General features: G+C 39.7%; 2 protein-coding genes across 2 annotated transcripts; both read left to right on the top strand.

The window, feature by feature from the left end:
• The first annotated feature begins 9,236 nt into the window (after window positions 1–9,236).
• Window positions 9,237–10,178, top strand: LOC141148009 (olfactory receptor 1G1-like). Its single transcript, XM_073635165.1, has one exon. It carries the CDS (start codon window positions 9,237–9,239, stop codon window positions 10,176–10,178), a length of 942 nt encoding a protein of 313 aa, XP_073491266.1.
• Window positions 10,179–19,673: 9,495 nt separating this feature from the next.
• Window positions 19,674–20,594, top strand: LOC141148010 (olfactory receptor 1G1-like). Its single transcript, XM_073635166.1, has one exon. The coding sequence runs from the start codon at window positions 19,674–19,676 to the stop codon at window positions 20,592–20,594; it is 921 nt and encodes a 306-aa protein (XP_073491267.1).
• Window positions 20,595–21,239: the final 645 nt, after the last annotated feature.

Genomic DNA, 21,239 nt, shown 5'->3' on the forward strand with positions numbered 1-21,239 from the left:
ATACTCTCTAGCAAACCTCAGACGGGCCCGGACATGTACTGGCTTAAGCAGGGGGACACGTCTGGCACTGCAGGATCTGAGTCCCTGGCATTGTAGTGTGTTACTGATGGTAGCCTTTGTTACATTGGTCCCAGCTCTCTGCAGGTCATTCACTAGGTCCTCCCGTGTGGTTCTGGAATTTTTACTCACCGTTCTTGTGATCATTTTGACCCCACGAGGTGAGATCTTGCGCGGAGCCCCAGATCGAGGGAGATTATCAGTGGTCTTGTATGTCTTCCATTTTCTAATTATTGCTCCCACAGTTGATTTCTTCACACCAAGCTGCTTGCCTATTGCAGATTCAGTCTTCCCAGCCTGCTGCAGGTCTGCAATTTTGTTTCTGGTGTCCTTCGACAGCTCTTTGGTCTTCACCATAGTGGAGTTTGGAGTGTGACTGTTTGAACTTGTTATCAGTGTAAAAGACACCTGTCCACAACCTCAAACAGGTGCCATTAATACAGGTAATGAGTGGAGGACAGAGGAGCCTTTTAAAGAAAAAGATACAGGTCTGTGAGAGCCAGAAATCTTGCTTGTTTGTAGGTGACCAAATACTTCTTCTCCACCATAATTTGCAAATAAATTCTTTCAAAAATCAGACAATGTGATTGTCTGGATTTGTTTCCACATTTTGTCTCTCATAGTTGAGGTATACCTATGATGACAATTACAGGCCTCTCTCATCTTTTTAAGTGGGAGAACCAGCACAATTGGTGGCTGACTAAATACTTTTTTGCCCCACTGTAGCAGTGACTGCCCTTTTTAGTTAGTAGGCTGATACACGTAGCTGTTGGGGATGATGCCTGACATGTTTCAGACTAAATGTCCTTCTTCATAGGCTTTGTGTCATCTAGAGCCAACATGTTCTATAATTTAAACATATTTAGGTATTAATACAATAGTATAATCACATTACAGATCGTTTAAAACATAGATTGAGTAACCATCTGTGAAACTACGGCAAAGGAAGGACCATGTACTTACATGCCTGAGGTGTTTGCTGCTCACCAAAAGGGGGGGCGGAAGTATGGAAATAAGCCTGCGCAAGTGCTGGGATATGATACAACCCTAAGGATGTGTGGCTACTATTGTGTATTGACATTGATTTTAATGTTTTCATTATTTTTTCAATAAAATTACTTTTTAAATACTCCCCTGGTCTGTCCTCACAATACTGAGAGATTATGCTGTGCCTTGAGCACTAGGCTTTTTTCTTTGTAGAACGATATATATATTATGTGTGATGACAAGAATTACATGTATAGTCATGTGAACATGTATAGTCATGTGAACATGTCTTATGTAAACAGATGACATAAAATTCATAATCAAAGCAGGATTGATATAGAATATGGCAGCTGGTAGTTCAACGTGTTTTGTGACTGATAATTATATATATATATATATATATATATATATATATATATATATATATATATATATATATATATATATATATATATATATATATATATATATATATATAGATGATCTGACACAGTCAAAAGAGACTTGAGGTCCCACATGATTTCATCCTTATCATACATCAGGAAAGTGCCATGGATGCCTGTCCGCCATGGATGCTGTCTTTGTTGGCTGCTGTCACTGTGTATGCTCCCACAGCTCCCATGGGTGATATCCTTTGATGGCCAGCGGTTTCCAGCATCATATTATCAGCACTCATATGGTTTTGTACTGTGTACTTTTGACTGTGTCAGATCATCTAGATATATATATGTATTTCATTTTTTTTATAGATAGATAATATGGGCTTGCTCCTGAAGAGTGACCTACAGTCATGAAATGCATCGATCTACCAGCTGCCATATTCTATATCAATCCTGCTCTGATTATGAATTTTATGTCATCTGTTTACATAAGACATGTTCACACGACTATACATGTAATTCTTGTCATCACACGTAATATTACGTAACAGTGACAGAGAGTAACAAGATTATAGGCTAGATAGATATTTTTTAATATATGTATGTATATAGATGAAATTTATTGGATCATGGAATAATGTTATGTGATATCTTTGAAATCGTTATAAGAATATTGTTATTATGGAAGATTGCTCTGAAAGTTGACATTATATGTGTTTGTGTATATATATGTGTATGTGTGTGTATATATATATATATATATATATATATATATATATATATATATATATACTAATGAATAAATATATTTTTCTATATATATATTTTACAAATTCATAAATTTTTTTACCACTGCACGCTTCATATAAAGTCCCAATCTCTTGCCCTCTTATTTTCCTAAACTATATTTTTATTAAGGGATTTTTATACATTTCACTTTTCCAAGAAATAAGTAATAAGGGATATAAATGTACCTAAATGTATAAATGTAAGACTGCTGTCATACAAGCTGTAGCCATGTGTACAAGGCCTCACTGTCCTGCAATTTAAAAAAAAGTATCAGTTTTGCTCTTTGAGGAACTTTTCTCCAACTTTAAAAAAAAAAACTTTGTTATTGTTGTATATTGTGAATTTTGTTAAAACAGTTTCAGTTAGTTACTGTACATACTGTATCGGGAGATTAGAAGCTTAGTGAAGTTTTAAGTAAAGATGAATGTGATGTAATAGTTTTGTCCCTGAAGGTTTCTCTTTGTTCTCAACTCTGATCAGATTATAAAACACGGTCTTTTCTTAGCTTTTGATTTGTAAGAGCTATAGCCGGACATATTGCTGTACAGGTAAGAGATGTCATATTTATAATATTATATACTCACTATGTGTCTGAGTATTGGGTTGTATTCTCTTTGCTGGGTTATCAGTCAGCCCATATTTGCAGCAGGGATTTCCTCCTACTGTAGACCGGGGTTAACAAAGGATACAATCTCTTTACTACTGAAAGATGTGAGTAAAGACGTTTGGAAGTACTTTTGAATGACATTGTTCAAGTCATCGATTTTACTAAGAATTTCTGTACAAATGTTTATGTGAAAATCTACTAGTGTATGGCCAGCTTTGGGCTTGTTGAAAGAGATCCTGATATACACACGCATTAATTACAAATTAGCATTGTGCAATACACTCATAATAATAGTGTGGTGAGCAGCGCTGTAAAACAAGGAAGCAACATAAAAAGAGAACAAGAAATATATTTTGATTTGTTCAGTGTATAGTGCATAAAATAACTACCAATGTAAAGATCAGAAATTTTGTTCTTTACTTTCACTGTTTACCTTTGCATTTTTAACAATATTATTTTAATCTTAATTTTGGGTTGAGCACTGAGTTTCTCTTTTTTTTTTCTTATTTGAATTGTATTATACATTATATCTGAAGTGTACACCTGTGGAGATTATTCCTAGACACTTACTGGAAAAAAGATTTTGATCTTTGCATTCACATTTCTTCACAAACTATAGTTCATAAGAATTTTCTTATATGTACAGTATTTTTTTTCTTGTTCAAGTATTTTATTTACCCCCTTCCTGACCAGAGCACTTTTTACAATTTGGCACTGCGTCACTTTAAATGCTAATTGCGGCGTCATGCAATGCTGTACCCAAATGAAATTTGCGTCCTTTTTTTCCCACAAATAGAGCTTTCTTTTGATGGTATTTGATCACCACTGCGGTTTTTATTTTTTGCTCTATAAACAGAAAAAGACCGAAAATTTTGAAAAAAAATTATATTTTCTACTTTTTGTTGTAAAAAAAATCCAATAAACTCAATTTTAGTCATACATTAAGGCCAAAATGTATTTGGCCACATGTCTTTGATAAAAAAAGTCAATAAGTGTATATTTATTAGTTTGCGCAAAAGTTATAGCGTCTACAAACTAGGGTACATTTTCTAGAATTTACACAGCTTTATTTTATTTTTATTTTTTCAGTTTATGACTGCCTATGTCATTTCTTGAGGTGCTAAAATGGCAGGGCAGTAAACCCCCCCCCCCCCCCCAAATGACCCCATTTTGGAAAGTAGACACCCCAAAGAAATTGCCCATTGAATATTTTATTTTTTTGTCCCAAGTGATTGAATAATGATAAAAAAAAAAAGTTTTACAAAAAGTTGTCACCAAATGATATATTGCTCACGCATGCCATGGTTATATGTGAAATTGCACCCCAAAATACATTCTGCTGATTCTCCTGAGTACGGGGATACCATATGTGTGGGACCTTTTGGGAGCCTAGCCGCGTACGGGGCCCTGAAAACCAAGCACCACCTTCAGGATTTCTAAGGGCATAAATTTTTGATTTCACTCCTCACTACCTATCACAGTTTTGAAGGCCATAAAATGCCCAGTTGGCACAACCCCCCCCAATTGACCCCATTTTGGAAAGCAGACACCCCAAGCTATTTGCTGAGAGGCATGTTGAGTCCATGGAATATTTTATATTTTGACACAAGTTGCGGGAAAGTGACACATTTTTTTTTTGCCACAAAGTTGTCACCAAATGATATATTGCTCAAACATGCCTTGGGCATATGTGGAATTACACCCCTGAGTACAGGGATACCACATGTGTGGGACTTTTTGGGAGCCTAGCTGCATACCGGGCCCCGAAAACCAATCACCGACTTCAGGATTTCTAAGGGCATACATTTTTTATTTCACTCTTCACTACTAGGGGGGTGATTGGGGGGTGACTGGGGGTGAAATGTGTGCCTAGAGTGTTCTACTGTTAGTGTAGTGTTGGTGCACTTATGTAGATGTCTTCTCTCCTCGGTGCCGGAATGAAAAGACCGACATGAGGAGAGATGACATCACTTCCTCTACCGCTGTTTACATAGCGAGGGAGTAGCCATGAATGAGTGGCCTCCCCCTCAGCACGGATCGCTCCCCTAACGATGCCAACCGACTCGGGCACCGGGGGGTGCGTTGCGCCCCCCGGGAGGCAAATCACGTACCAGGTACGTGATTTTGCCTGCCCGTGCCATTCTGCCGTAGTATATCTGCATTAGGCGGTCGGCAAGTGGTTAAAGATTATCAAAAAACATTGAATGTAATGAGTAAAGAGAAAAATTTTACATCGTGACATTAAAGTGGATGTAAACCCAATGTCATCCTTTCTAAACTAATGCCATAGGGGTTATCTATAAGGATATACATGCCTCCTGCATGTATCTTTACCTGTCAAAAGTCTTGCCTCTGTCTATTATTAGACCCCGAAAAACTGCAGATTCTGTGGGTGGGTCTGTTGTCTGGAGCTCAGTGGGTGGAGTCATGATGTCAGTAGACTCCCCGCCCACCTCTACACTCCCCTTGTCAATATGCATTTTTCTCCTGTGTATTTCTTACACTGAACTTCTGCTATGATCTCTAACATCCAGTGAAAAGACAGGAAAGTAACCACATGACTTCAGCATGCCAAATCATGCTGAGGTGTGGAACAGCCAATCCTTGTAGAGCTGCTAAAGAAAGGAGTGGGAGAGGGAATTAAAAAATACTGCATGTCTCTTAGGCTAGTGCACGAGATATGTAAATCACCTGTCACTCACAGCAAGGGGTAGGATTTGACAAAGTTTTTCTCTGTTTGTCAAGATTTATCTCACTGAACAATAAAAGAGGATTGCTCAGAGCTGGATTAACTCTTTGTGGCAAGACCGGGCTCAAATGATAGGAAATCTTATACTCTACAGTATGATATCAACAACAACAACAAACGATTTCGGGTTTACATCCACTTTAATCTTAGTACAGGAAAGTATTGCTCTATTCGCATGTGACATCATAGAATTGTTTAGTTAAGAATTAAATTAAGAAAGATCAATGCAGTAAATAAATAGTTATCTATCTAAACAAGAATCTACCTTATATATATACATTTATGTAGAGTCGCCTTTATGTACAGTATTTTTTATGTTTGTGTCTTGTTTTTTTTTTTTTTGCTTTTTGCACCACACTATTTATAAATGTATTAAACTGTATATTTAGATTTTCTTGAGTAGTTGCAGTGAGTTTGCATTTATAGGTTATGGGTGGAACTTATTTAGTTAACTTTTTTAACTAATTATATTATTATTTTTTATAAATAAATGTAAATGTTTTGTGCAACACTGTGTTTTTTTCACTGCTTAACACTACATGCACAAATTCACTGAGGGTTCAGTCACATTATGCACTGAGAATATGTTTTAAAATGTTTTGCGACAATTTTTTTGTAGAATACTTTTCTCTAACTGTGTACAGTATTGTACATGTTTTCAATGTTTAGCTTTGAGCTTTATGGGCAATTCAAAGTGTATTTAAACCCTAGAACAAATATGTAATTTAATGCAGCTTACCAGTCCTTATATGAGGTACCGTATTTATTGGCGTATAACACACACCCCAAATTTAGGAGGGAATTTTAAGGAAAAAAACTTTTAGGAGGGAAGTTTAAGGAAAAAAACTTACATTTAAATGCCCATCAATGCAGCCTTATTAGTGTCCATCTGCAGCCTTGTCCAGTGTCTATCTGCAGCCTTGCCCAGTGCCTCTGCAGCCTTGCCCAGTGCCTCTGCAGCCTTGCCCAGTGCCTTTGCAGCATTGCCCAGTGCCTTTTCAGCCTTGCCCAGTGCCTCTGCAGCCTTGCCCAGTGCCTTTGCAGCCTTGCCAGTCTCTTTGCAGCATTGCCCAGCCGCTGATTATTTAAAATTAGCGCCGATCTCCGCTGACTGTGAGCGGAGAGGAGCGATCACCAGCGAGATACACAAAGCCGAGTGTACTCAGCTAGACTCGGCTCCTCTCGCAGTCCCGCCCATCTCCACTGATTGCGAGAGGAACGAGCGGCACCAACAAACACATAGCCGAGTGTACTCGGCTAGATTCGGCTCCTCTCGCAGTCCCGCCCCTGACTGTAAGTAGAGCCGAGAATAGCCGAGTACACTCGGCTATGTGTATATTTCTGGCGCCTGCTCCGCTCACAATCAGCGGAGATCGGCGTATAACACATACCCACGATTTTCCCCTGATTTTAAGGGGGAAAAAAGTGCGTATTATACGCCGATAAATACGGTAGTTGTATTAGTTTTCATTTTTTTTCCATAAGTTTACATTTTTTTAATTTTGTTTTCTTTATTTCCACCCATTGATCCTACGAATAACACACTTCCTGTCCAAGGGTGACAACGCTGTCTCACTACACTGCATTTATGGAGGGGAAATGTTCTGTAGTCCACATATAGATCTCAGGCAGAGATGACATATACAGACAATATTAGAGATTTCAGTGCAGCATTTTCAGCTCACTACAGGAAGTTATGAGCTCAATGGACTTCTCAAAGGATCCACAGGTATTTTTTTGCAGCTACAAAACAGATCTAAAGCCTTGTACACACGGTTCCATTGTTGGTAGGGGTTTGTCTGTTGACGTCACACAAAAGTCGAAAGTACAAACACGTATGATCGGAATCAATGCTCACCAAACACGAAATTAGCAGAAGGGGTGCAAAGGGTGGCGCTCCAGAGCTGAAATTCCTTGTAGTTAGTCACTACGTTCGTGTTTGTTTCACGACAATTGTGTAACGTTAGTATGCAAGACAAGATCCTGGCATGCGCCCTTTTGACAAAAATCAGACGCTCGGTTGGCCAACAATCGTACCGTGTGTACGAGGCTTAACATTACACCTTTAATTGTATATTTAAGACCAAAAAGTAGTATGGTCATTGTTAGGGGTTAATTATTTTACTACTGAGAGACTAAAGCCTGGTACACAGGATGATATTATCGGACTAATAATCATCCATTTTTTTTATGCTAGTCTCATATCGAAAACAAAGAGGTTACTCAACTTACCAAAATTCTTGCAGGACAGAATACAACTTCAGAAGTGATATAATGTGTTGAATTGTTTTGTAATGTATTCTTTCATTTCCGAGCATGTGTAGTCTTGCTCTTATGATTTTTTTCAGTACTAATTAAACGAAAATCAGATGGTGAGTTCACTTAAGATACAGATTTACTAGCCTGCACCTTCAGGTTTTGTCATCTGAAAAGTTGGAATTGGCTGTCAAAAGCACTATACTAACGATCAGATAATTGGCTGAACATTCATCGTACAAATTTTTTTTTCAGATCTTCTTACTGTGTGTACGAGCCTTTAGGCAGGCCATAGACTATGCAAAAACCACTGGTTGCAGGAAAGAAGATCGCTAGATTCCCCCATCAACACTGATGGTGCTGATGGGGGAATCCCTCCCAAGGAGCTATTGTGTTCTGCCAGCGGGGGGGGTCATGGGGAGCCATGCCTGAGAGGAGAACAAATAAAAATAAAAAGAAGGGAACCCTGGGATGGTACGGGTGAAGGGGTAGGGAGTAATAAATGGGTAAATCTGAGTATAAGGGAGAGAGGAGCCTGAGAGGAGAAGAACACAATCATTGCACTAGCAGCTATAGCCACTAGCAATAATCACATGCTAAATATCCAACATGCTGGTTGAACCCAATTTATGCTGATGGATCGACTTGGGTACAATCAGCCTGCCCACAAATGGATTGATTGAAAGTCAGAAACAGCCAGGCAATCAGCATTTTCAGGGGGAGAAGGCAGGGGGAGACAATAACATATTTTATTTATGTTTCTCAATACAGGTTTCCTTTAACCCCCCAAGACAGTGGTTGATTTACTAAAACTGGAGAGTGCAAAATCTGGTGCAGCTGTGCATGGAAGCCAATCAGCTTCTAACTTAAGCTTGTTCAATTGACAAAAAAAACAAAATCTGATTGGTTTCTATGCAGAGATGCACCAGATTTTGCACTCTCCAGTTTTAGTAAATCAACCCGAGTGGCTGGTAAAAGACAATGATTTGTTATTATACTTACGTGTATGAAAACTTATCAAAAAGAACAGAAATTATGTTTTTTTAATTATTGCTTTGTTTTACATTTGGATAATTCCTGGATAAAGAATATTTGTACATTATACATATTGGACTCTGTATATATTTAGATTTAAACTACTTTATTGCTACTGCTAGTATATACAACTTGTGTATTACTATATATTATATTTTTTAACTCTGCTGTTTTCTAAAAAATGAATTTAGTTTTTGTGTAGAAATGTGTCCATATCCCATGGAAAACACATCTATACTCTAGATGTGCACATTTTGCCATTTTTCTTTAAAACTGACCACAAATAACAAAACAATGATCATAAACAACAAATTCCCTTTTTATATACACAGGTTTTGTGAAGAAATACATTTCGTTTCTGTGTAGAAATGCTGCCATGGAAAACATTACATCTCCTATAGATGTGCACATTTTGCCCTTTTTCATGAAAACTGGAAACACATTGATCACTTTTAGCTCTGTCTACTTTTTCTTCATCTATTTATTTGGAATGCTGGTGAACATAATTATCATTGCAGTGATATGTTTGGACCTCCATTTGCACACCCCGATGTATTTATTTCTCTGGAACTTGTCTGTTGTTGATATTTCTTATACAACTGTTACCATTCCAAAACTTCTCTACATCTTACTATCTGGAAATAATTCAGTGCCATTTACACAATGCTTTATCCAAATGTATTTTATTTCGATAGCCGACAGCGCTGAGGCCATAGTTCTATTTATAATGGCGTATGACCGATATGTAGCAATTTGTCACCCTTTGCACTATCATCGTATACTTAGTAAGAAAATCTGCATATTACTAATAATAGCAATCTGGATTGGTGGGAATGTAAATTCATGTTTAATTACAAGTTCATTCTTAAGAATACATTTCTGTTCTTCTGTTACCATTTGCCAGTTCTTCTGTGATGCTAAAGCTCTCATCAACATTTCCTGTGGTGGTACTGAAATGTATTATATTGTCATGTATGAAGTGTATTTATTATTTGGGCTCTGCCCAGTTATGTGCAACTTGATATCCTATGTACAAATTTTTAAGATCATACAAAATTTTAAATCTAAGGATAGCAGAAGTAAAGTCTTCTCCACCTGTTCATCCCACCTCATTGTTTTGGCACTCTTTTATGGATCTGCTGCATCTGTATACATGACCCCACCATCAGATCGCTATGACTTACTCGAACAAATCTTAACCATGTTCTACTCCACAGTTGTCCCGATGTTGAACCCTCTCATATACAGTCTACGAAACAAAGAAATAAGGAATTCTTTGCGGAAACTTGCATCAAATTGTCGTCATTTAAGAACCTGAAGAACCTATATGGGAATTCACCTGGAAAAATTATTTGCAACCATAATGCACTGCCTAAACTTTGAATTGAGAAATAAGGGTCTTGAAATTGGCAATAAGGGGCTTTTGTATATGCCAGCTCCTCATTATAAAAAGGCTAACTCATGATGAGAATGTGCTGCTGATAGGGATGAGCCAAACACCCCCCCCCCGGTTGGGTTCGCACCAGAACCTGCAAACAGACCGAAAATTTGCACGAACGTTAGAACTTCATTGAAGTCTATGGGACTCGAACGTTCGAAATCAAAAGTGCTAATTTTAAAGGCTAATTTGCATGGTATTGTCCTAAAAAGGGTTTGGGGACCCGGGTCCTGCCCCAGGGGACATGTATCAATGCAAAAAAAAGTTTTAAAAACTGCTGTTTTTTCGGGAGCAGTGATTTTAATGATGCTTAAAGTGAAAAAAAAGGTGAAATATTCCTTTATATATCGTACCTGGGGGGTGTCTATAGTATGCCTGTAAAGTGGCGCGTGTTTCCCGTGCTTAGAACAGTCCCTGCACAAAATGACATTTTTAAAGGAATAAAAGTCATTTAAAACTGCTTACGGCTTTAATGTAATGTCCGGTCCCGGTAATATGGATGAAAATCAGTGAGACAAACGGCATGGGTAGCCCCCCCCCAGTCCATTACCGGGCCCTTTGGGTCTTGTATGGATATTAAGGGGAACCCCGCACCCAAATTTAAAAAAAGGAAAGGCGTGGGGCCCCAGGCCCTCTGGACAGCAGTATACAGGCGGTGCAAACAAGACAGGGACTGTAGGTTTGTTGTTAAGTAGAATCTGTTTGTAATTTTGAACTGGTACGTTTTTAAAGTGTAGTTCAAGCCAAAAAATCTATTTTTAAGCTTTTTGGAAAACATAGGGAAGGGTCATCACCCCTGTGACATTTGTTTTGCTGTCTGTGCACCTCTTCAGAAGATTTTACCTCACTTTCTGTCCCAATGATAAATGTTTTTTGACAATTTGGGGTTTTTAGTGAAACAAGGATTGGTGATAAAGCATCAATGGAAAGGAGACACATTTTTCCCATATTAACTCTTACAGGATAGAATTTCCCTTCGTAGGGGTAGATTTCATCCCACTTCCTGTTGTTTCCTTCCGTTTGCAAGTAGGAGTCATTTGTAAGTTGGATGTTTGAAAGTAGGGGCCTGCCCTATATACTCTGCAGAAATTGGGACCTTAGGTGTTGGTGTTGCCACAACACTGTAAGCCCTCACAGTTACTCTTGGTGGGCGCAGGAACATGCTCTGCTGTGAAATATTAGATCAAGAATTGTAATTTCATGCACCTGTTGAACAGGGGCATAAAAATTGGGCCTTTGGTGGAGGTGGTGGTGTTGCCACAACACTGTAAGTCCTCACAGTTACTCTTGGTGGGAGCTGGAAGGGGCCCTGCTGTGAAATATTAGATCAAGAGTTGTAATTACATGCACCTGTTGAACAGAGGCAGAAAAATTGGGCCTTTGGTGGTGGTGGTGCTGGTGCCACAACATTGTAAGTCCTCACAGTTACTCTTGGTGGGTGCAGAAACGGCCCTGCTATGAGATATTTGATCAAGAATTGTAATTACATGTCCCTGTTGAACAGGGGCAGAAAAATTGGGCCTTAGCCACTGGTGCCACAACACTGCAACCCCTCACAGATACTCTAGTGGGAGCGCAGGAATGAGCCCTCCTGTAAAATACAGCATCAGGTGCTTGGTAGCTGGTGGTGATCCAAGACTGATTCATTTTTATGAAGGTCAGTCGATCGATCGAGTCGGTGGACAGGCGCACCCTTTGATCAGTTACAAAACCTCCAGCAGCACTGAATGTGCGTTCCGAAAGAACACTGGATGCAGGACAGGCCAGTAGCTCAATTGCATTCTGTGCAAGCTCTGGCCAGTGATCCATCCTCAAGACCCTGTATCCCAGAGTATTTTCGGTGTGAAGGGTGTCCAAGTCAGATCTTGCCCCTAGGTATTCCTGCACTATGTAAAACATGAGTCAGCGGTAATATGCACCTTACCACTGACCGCTCTGTCCAGCGAGGCCAAGACATTGCCTTCCACATGCCAGTAGAGAGCCGGAATCGCCTTCCGTGGGAAAAAGTGATGTTTGGGAACCTGCCACTGAGGAACTGCACATTCCACAAACTCACGGAAGGGGGCAGAGTCTACCAACTGAAAAGGCAGCAGTTGAAGTGCTAGCAATTTAGCCAAGCTAGCATTCAACCGCTGGGCATGTGGATGGCTGGGAGCAAACTTCTTTCGGCGGTGCCGCAGCTGGGGCAGGGAAATTTGCCTGGTACAATCTGACGTCGGTGTACCGATAGCAGATTGCCCCCAAGTACTTGGCTGTGACACACCTAATTCTACACCTTCATTCCTCTCAGTGCAGGTCTCAGAGAGGACTGAAGGTATAGTGGGGTTGGAGATCCCAGCTGATGAGGAGCAAGGAGAAGTCCTTTTTGTTCTTTGGTGTGGGTCTTTTAGGTACGCTTGCCAATGAACTGCACAAATGAACAAGCGGGAGATGTTTTGGCCACGAGAGATACGCTTGAGACATATGTTGCAAATATCAGTGGTGGGATCTGATGCACTTGTCTCAAAAAAGGCCCACACCAAGGAACTTTTGAAACAACGAGCAGAGACAGCATTGCCCTGCACATGCGGAGCTCTGCGGTGTGATGCAGTCGGTGTGCTGCCCTTAAGTTGGCCCCTGGAGGGCATCCTGCCTCGTTGCTGATGTGCCTCCTCCTCCTCCTCTCTCCTATCAGGCAACCAAGGGGAGTAAGTGAACTCATCATCCCCTACCTCCTCATCACTGGAGCAAAGCTGGCAGTATGCTGCAGCTGGGGGAACATGGCTGCCAGATTGCTGTCCTTCTTGGGTACCCCCTCTCTCTGGGCTCACGTTACTGCCTTCCTCTAGCCATCATCGGAGCCTTCAAAATGCTGGGCATCCTCCTGGAGCATGTACCCAACACTGTGGTCAAACAGTTCTTGGGGACTCCTCAGGAGGATATGGTGGGGCTAGGGAAGGAGTGACTGATGCCATTGAGCCAAGGGAAGAGGCCGCGTTGGCAGCTGCTTTGCCAGACAAAGTACCCTGAGCCTGGGTGAGAGAGGATGAGGAGGATGAGGATGGCTTGGTCATCCACTCGACCAAGTCTTCCACATGTCGTGGTTCAACACGGCCAGCTGCCGAAAAAAGGACAAGCATGTCCCACGGCCACTTGCTGATGAGGATGCACCGTCTCCACGACCAGCACTGTTGCCTCTAGACACAGAGTCTGCTTGCCCTCTTGTATTGGCTTGTGACTGTCTGCCTCTCCTTGTTGGCCTTCCAGACATACTAATGGCCTGCAGTGAGATGTAGCTGCACAAAGCTGGGATGTATATATATACTGATACTGCAGCTAGCAGAGTCAACTGCCTGCCTGTAGTATTATTAGTATGAGAACACCACTAATTTTCTTCAGGTAGCTTTAGGTGCACACTGTGCAGAGGACACTAACTGTAAATACTGTAGCTGCCTGCCTGTGCTATTAATAGGAGCAGAACAACAGCAATTGTCTCCAGGTTGCTTTAGGTGCACACTGTGCAGAAGACGCACTACACTAACTGTAAATACTGTAGCTGCCTGCCTGTAGTATTAATAGGATCAGAAGAACACCACTAATTTTCTTCAGGTAGCTTTAGGTGCACACTGTGCAGAGGACACAGTGCACTAACTTGTAAATACTACAGCTGCCTGTGGTAATGTACTAATAGGATCAGAAGAACACCACTAATTTTCTTCAGGTAGCTTTAGGTGCACACTGAGCAGAGGACGCACTACACTAACTTGTAAATACTGCAGCTGCCTGTGGTACTGTACTAATAGGATCAGAAGAACACCACTAATTTTCTTCAGGTAGCTTTAGGTGCACACCGTGCAGAGGGTGCACTACACTAACTTGTAAATACTATAGCTGCCTGTGGTACTGTACTAATAGGATCAGAAAAACACTCATTTTCTTCAGGTAGCTTTAGGTGCACACTGTGCAGAGGACGCACTACACTAACTGCAAATACTGTAGCTAATAGGACTAATAGGATCAGAAGAACACCAGCAATTTTCATCAGTGCCACCTATCAGTGCTGCCCATCAGTGCCACCATCTATCAGTGCCACCCATCAATGCCACCTATCAGTGCCACCCATAAGTGTCACCTATCAGTGCTGCCTTTCAGTCCCGCCCATCAATGCCACCTATCAGTGCTGCCCAGTGCCACCTATTAGTGCCACCTATTAGTGCCACCCATAAGTGCCGCCTATTAGTGCCCATCAGTGCACATCAGTGCCGCCTATCAGTGCCTCCTCATCAGTGCAGTCCAGTGAAGGAGAAAAATGACTTATTTACAAATTAAACTTTTTTTTTCAAAATGTTCGGTCTTTTTTCATTTTTTAGCAAAAAATAAAAACCCAGAGGTGATTAAATACAATTTGTGTAAAAAAAGGACAAAAATGTAATATGGGTACAGTGTTGCATGACCGCATAATTGTCATTCAGAGCCCAGGTTCACACTGACAGCGGGAATGAAATTATGCGATTTCAGCTGAACTCACACGATTTCATTCCCGCATGTCAGTCTGACTTTGGGGGCGATTTCAGAGACATCTGTGTGGGTTCCTGCACAGATGTCTATGGAAATTGCACCCCAAAGTCACCAAAAGTAGTACAGAAATTACTTTTGGGAAACGGTGCGGCACTGCAAATGCAGCGTCACATCAATTCAGACGGTGCCATTGCCGCCGATTTGGCATGCAATTTGTCAAATCACATGCCAAATCGCTCCAATGTGAACCAGGGAGAAGTGTGAGAGCACTGAAAGCTAAAAATTATCCTGGACAGGAAGGGGGTGAAAGTGCCTAGTAGGCAAGTGGTTAAATGATAAGGATGAGGGAGAGGAATTTGGGAGAGACAGAGTAGAAAGGAAGAGAGGGAGGAGGGGGGAGTCTGGTCACCGCTCACTTACTTGCACAGTCCCAGTAGGAGGTTCACTGGCTCAGTCAGCGTCTTCATGTTGTAACATTGTGATTTGTGACTGCCTATTTTTAAAGTTTCCCGCCCGCACATCCCCTTCACAGCACATGGGCACGGCCTGCATCGAGTGTGGGTGGGCACAAGGAGTAGGCAGAGCAGATCCGTTCTCCCATTAGTTTAGAGGATGGGGGAGGGCTGTGCTCTGTAAGACGTTCCACACACTCTCAGCCCTGTGATAGGACACATCACCGGCTCGCAGCTGCAGCAAGGGATGGAGGGATCTCTCACCGCAATTTGGCTGCTAATCCAGCCCTGTTAACCCCGCCCCCCGATGGAGTTACCCGAGCAGTATCACTCGGCCAGTTCCGGAAACTGCACATGCGCGGTTCTGAGCTGGCAGCACAGAGGCCCTTTTACAGGGAATCAGAGCAGCCCGGGGGAAATTGTCACTCTGCCCCCTGGCCAAGCCCACCCCTGACAAGGCCTCACTGTCCTGCAATTTAAAAAAACAGTATCAGTTTTGCTCTTTGAGGAACTTTTCTCCAACTTTAAAAAAAAAACGTTGTTATTGTTGTATATTGTGAATTTTGTTTAAACAGTTTTCAGTTAGTTACTGTATATACTGTATCGGGAGATTAGAAGTTTAGTGAAGTTTTAAGTAAAGATGAATGTGATGTAATAGTTTTGTCCCTGAAGGTTTCTCTTTGTTCTCAGCTCTGAGCAAATTATAAAACACAGCCTTTTCTTAGCATTGATTTGTAAGATCTATAGCCGGACATATTGCTGTACAGGTAAGAGATGTCATATTTATAATATTATATACTCACTATGTGTCTATGTATTGGGTTGTATTCTCTTTGTTGGGTTATCAGTCAGCCCATATTTGTAGCAGGGATTTCCTCCTACTGTAGACCGGGGTTAACAAAGGATACAATCTCTTTACTACTGAAAGATGTGAGTAAAGAAGTTTTGCAGTACTTTTGAATGATATTGTTCAAGTCATCGAATTTACTAAGAATTTTTTTACAAATGTTTAAATCTACCAGTGTATAGCCAGCTTTAGGCTTGTTGAAAGAGATCCTGATATACATGCGCATTAATTACAGATTAGCATTGTGCAATACGCTCGTATTAATAGTGTGGTGAGCAGCGTTGTAAAACAACAAGGAAGCAACATAAAAAAAGAACAAGAAATATATTTTGATTTGTTCAGAGTATAGTGCATAAAATAACTGCCAACGTAAAGATCAGCGATTTTGTTCTTTACTTTCACAGTTTACATTTGCATTTGTTTACAATATTATTTTAATCTTAATTTTGGGTGGAGCACTGAGTTTTTCTTTTTTTTTGTTTGTTTTTTATTTGAATTGTCACATTATATCCGAAGTGTACAACTGTGGAGTTTATTCCTAGACACTTACTGGAAAAAAGACTTGATCTTTACATTCACATTTCTTCACAAACTATAGTACATACGAATTTTCTTATATGTACAGTATTTTTTTTCTTGTTCAAGTATTTTAATAAAGATTATCAGAAAACATTGAATGTAATGAGTAAAGAGAAAAATTTTACATCGTAACATTAAAATACAGTAATCTTATTACAGGAAAGTATAGCTCGCATATGACATCATATAATTGTTTACTTAAGAATTAAATTAAGACAGATCAATGCAGTAAATTAATAGTTATGTATCTAAACAAGAATCTACCTTATATATATATATATATATATATATATATATATATATATACATTTATATAGAGTCACCTTTATGTACAGTATTTTTATGTTTTTGTCTTGTTTTTTTTGCACCACACCATTTATAAGCGTATTTAAACTGTGTATTTAGATTTTCTTGAGTAGCTGCAGTGAGTTTGCATTTATAGGTTATGGGTGGAACTTATTTTGTTACCTTTTTATTATTATTTTTTTAAAATAAATGTTACTTTATGTTATTGTGCAACACTGTGTTTTTATACTGGTTTTTTTTTCACTGCTTAACATTACATGTTTTCACTGAGAGTTCAGTCACACTATGCACTGAGAATATGTTTTAAAATGTTTTGCTACAATTCTTTTGTAGAATACTTTCCTCTAACTGCGTATTGTACATGTTTTCAATGTTTAGCTTAGAGCTTTATGGGCAATTCAAAGTGTATCTAAACCCCAGAACAAATATGTAATTTAATGCAGCTCACCAGTCCTTATATGAGGTAGTTGTATTATTTTTCATTTTTTATCATTGTTTTCTTTATTTCCACCCGTTGATCCTACCAATAACACACTTTCTTCCAAGGGTGACAACGCTGTCTCACCACACTGCATTTATGGAGGGGAAATGTTTTGTAGTCCACATATAGATCTCAGGCAGAGATGACATATACAGACAATATTTGAGATTTCAGTGCAGCATTTCCAGCTCACTACGGGAAGTTATGAGCTCAATGGACTTCTCAAGGGATCCACAGGTATTGTTTTGCAGCTACAAAACAGATCTAAAGCCTCGTATACACGGTTCGATTGTTGGAAGGGGATTGTCTGTTCACAGACTTTTGTCCTAAAATCTTACCGCTAGTACGCTCCTTTTGACAATTGTTGTCCAACTTTCAGGCCAACAAATGTTGGATGGCAGGCTAGTAAATTTTCAGCGGACAACGGTTTGACGTCAGATTTTCGTATGGTCAGTACACAAATCCGTCACACAAAAGTCAAAAGTACAAACAGGCATGATCGGAATCAATGCTCACCAAACACGAAATTAGCAGAAGGGGTCCTAAGGGTGGCGCTCAAGAGCTGAAATTCCTCGTAGTTAGTCATTACGTTCGTGTTTGTTGCATGACAATTGTGTAACGTTAGTATGCAAGACAAGATCCTGGCACACGCCCTTTTGACAAAAATCAGAGGCTCAATTGGCCAACAATCGTACCGTGTGTACGAGGCTTAAAATTACACCTTCAGTTGTATATTTAAGACCAAAAAGTAGTAAGGTCATTGTTAGGGGTTAATTATTTTACTACTGAGAGACTAAAGCCTGGTACACATGGTGAGATTATCGGACTGATAATCATCCATTTTTTTTTTATGCTAGTCTCATATCGAAAACGAAGAGGTTACTCAACTTATGAAAATTCTTGTACAACAGAATACAACTTCAGAAGTGATATAATGTGTTGAATTGTTTTGTAATGTAAGCTTTCATTTCCGAGCATGTGTAGTCTCGCTCTTATGATTTTTTTCGGTACTAATTAAACAAAAATCAGATGGTGAGTTCACTTAAGATACAAATTTACTAGCCTGCACCATCAGGTTTTGTCAAAGTTGTAATTGGCTGTCAAAAGCACTATCGATCAGATAATTGGCCAAACATTCATCCTACAAATTTTTTTTTCAGATCTTCTTACTGTGTGTACGAGCCTTTAGGCAGGCCATAGACTATGCAATTTTCTTTCCTGCAACCACTGGTTGCAGGAAAGGAGATCGCTAGATTCCCCCATCAACACTGATGATGCTGATGGGGGAATCCCTCCCAAGGAGCTATTGTTTTCTGCCAGCGGGGGGGAGGGGGTCACGGGGAGCCATGCCTGAGAGGAGAACACAATCATTGCACTAGCAGTTATAGCCACTAGCAATAATCGCATGCTAAAAATCCAACATGCTGGTTGAACCCAATTTATGCTGATGGATCGACTTGGGTACAATCAACCTGCCCACAGATGGATTGATTGAAAGTCAGAAACAACCAGGCGATCAGCATTTTCAGGGGCAGAAGGCAGGGAGAGACAACAACGTTAATATTTTATTTATGTTTCTCAATACAGGTTTCCTTTAACCCTCCCAAGACACAGTGGTTGATTTACTAAAACTGGAGCGTGCAAAATCTGGTGAAGCTGTGCATGGAAGCCAATCAGCTTCTAACTTCAGCTTGTTCAATTGACTAAAAAAAAAATCTGACTGGTTTCTATGCAGAGATGCACCAGATTTTGCACTCTCCAGTTTTAGTAAATCAACCTGAGTGGCTGGTAAAAGACGATGATTTGTTATTATACTTACGTGTATGAAAACTTTAAAAAAAACATAATTTCTGTTCTTTTTGATAATTATTGCTTTGTTTTACATTTGGATAATTTCTGGATAAAGAATATTTGTACATTATACATATTAGACTCTGTATATATTTATATTTAAACTACTTTATTGCTAGTATATACAACTTTGATTTTTTTTAGAAAACTGCTAGCAGAGTTAAAAAAAAACACATTTAGTTTTTGTGTAGAAATGTGTCCTTATCCCATGGAAAACACATCTACTCTAGATGTGCACATTTTGTCATTTTTCATTAAAACTGACCACAAATAACAAAACAATGATCTTAAAAACATATCCCCTTTTTACATACACAGGTTTTGCAAAGAAATACATTTAGTTTCTGTGTAGAAATGCGGCCATGGAAAACATTACATCTCCTATAGATGTGCACATTTTGCCCTTTTTCATAAAAACTGGAAACACATTGATCATCTTTGGCACTGTCTACTTTTTCTTCATCTATTTATTTGGAATGTTGGTGAACATAATTATCATTGCAGTGATATGTTTGGACCTCCATTTGCACACCCCGATGTATTTATTTCTCTGGAACTTGTCTGTTGTTGATATTTCTTATACAACTGTTACCATTCCAAAACTCCTCTACATCTTACTATCTGGAAATAATTCAGTGTCATTTACACAATGCTTTATCCAAATGTATTTTATGTTGATAGCGGACAGCGCTGAGGCCATTGTTCTAATTCTAATGGCGTATGACCGATACGTCGCAATTTGTCACCCTTTGCACTATCATCGTATACTTAGTAAGAAAATCTGCATATTACTAATAATAGCAATCTGGATTGGTGGGAATGTAAATTCATCTTTAATGACAAGTTCAGTCTTAAGAATCATTTTCTGTTCTTCTGTTACCATTCACCAGTTCTTCTGTGATGCTAAAGCTCTCATCAACAAGTCCTGTGGTGGTACTGAAATGTATTATATTGTCATGTATGAAGTGTATTTAGTATTTGGGCTCTGTCCAGTTATGTGCAACTTGATGTCCTATGTACAAATTTTCAAGGTCATACAAAATATTAAATCTAAGGATAGCAGAAGTAAAGTCTTCTCCACCTGTTCATCCCACCTCATTGTTTTGGCACTCTTTTATGGATCGTCTGGATCTGTATACATGACCCCACCATCAGATCGCTATGACTTACTCGAACAGATCTTAACCATGTTCTATACCACAGTAGTCCCGATGTTGAACCCTCTCGTATACAGTCTACGAAACAAAGAAATAAGGAATTCTTTGCGGAGACTTGTGTCGTAAAACTCACAAGTAGGGATGAGGTTTGGGTTTTCCATTACCATGGACTTGCATCAAATTTTGCATTGTCGACATTTAAGAACCTGAAGAACCTATATGGGAATTCACCAGGAAAAATTATTTGCAACCATAATGCACTGCTTAAACTTTGAACTGGGCACCAAATTCGTGACGCGCCAAATTCGAGAGGCGCGTCACGGCCCATAATGCACTGCGTGCACTATGACCCACATGCTTTGGCCAATCACAGCGCCATAAGCAAAAAGAGCCATAAATGGCCAAAGGCAGGGTGCCTTTGGCCAATTATGGCTTAGGGGGTTAAGTGCACGCCCCACACTATATAAGGCCACCTGCATGTCGGCCCTGTGTAGTGTGTTGCTGGCGTTTTAGAGAGATAGATAGAGAGAGAGAGAGTGTCATTTCATTTACTTTGAGCAGGCAGTTGATTCAGTTAGCTGCAGTGTATTTCATATATATATATATATATATATATATATATATATATATATATCACCATATGCAGGGTGAGGTGCACTGAACGATCTAATCATTTCTCCTCATTTTACGTGGCTGGAACAATCAAATGTCAACAGGTACTATTGTTTCTTTACCAAAAAAAGGAAAAAAGAGAAAAGGAAAAAGAAAAAA

This window comes from Aquarana catesbeiana, linkage group LG06 (genome assembly GCF_042186555.1).
Source record: "Aquarana catesbeiana isolate 2022-GZ linkage group LG06, ASM4218655v1, whole genome shotgun sequence".
NCBI classification, from domain to species: Eukaryota; Metazoa; Chordata; class Amphibia; order Anura; family Ranidae; genus Aquarana; species Aquarana catesbeiana.

What these genes read in the sequence shown, in the direction of transcription:
- LOC141148010 (XM_073635166.1), top strand. Translation starts at nt 19,674, where the DNA reads ATGGAAAACATTACATCTCCTATAGATGTGCACATTTTGCCCTTTTTC.
- LOC141148009 (XM_073635165.1), top strand. Translation starts at nt 9,237, where the DNA reads ATGGAAAACATTACATCTCCTATAGATGTGCACATTTTGCCCTTTTTC.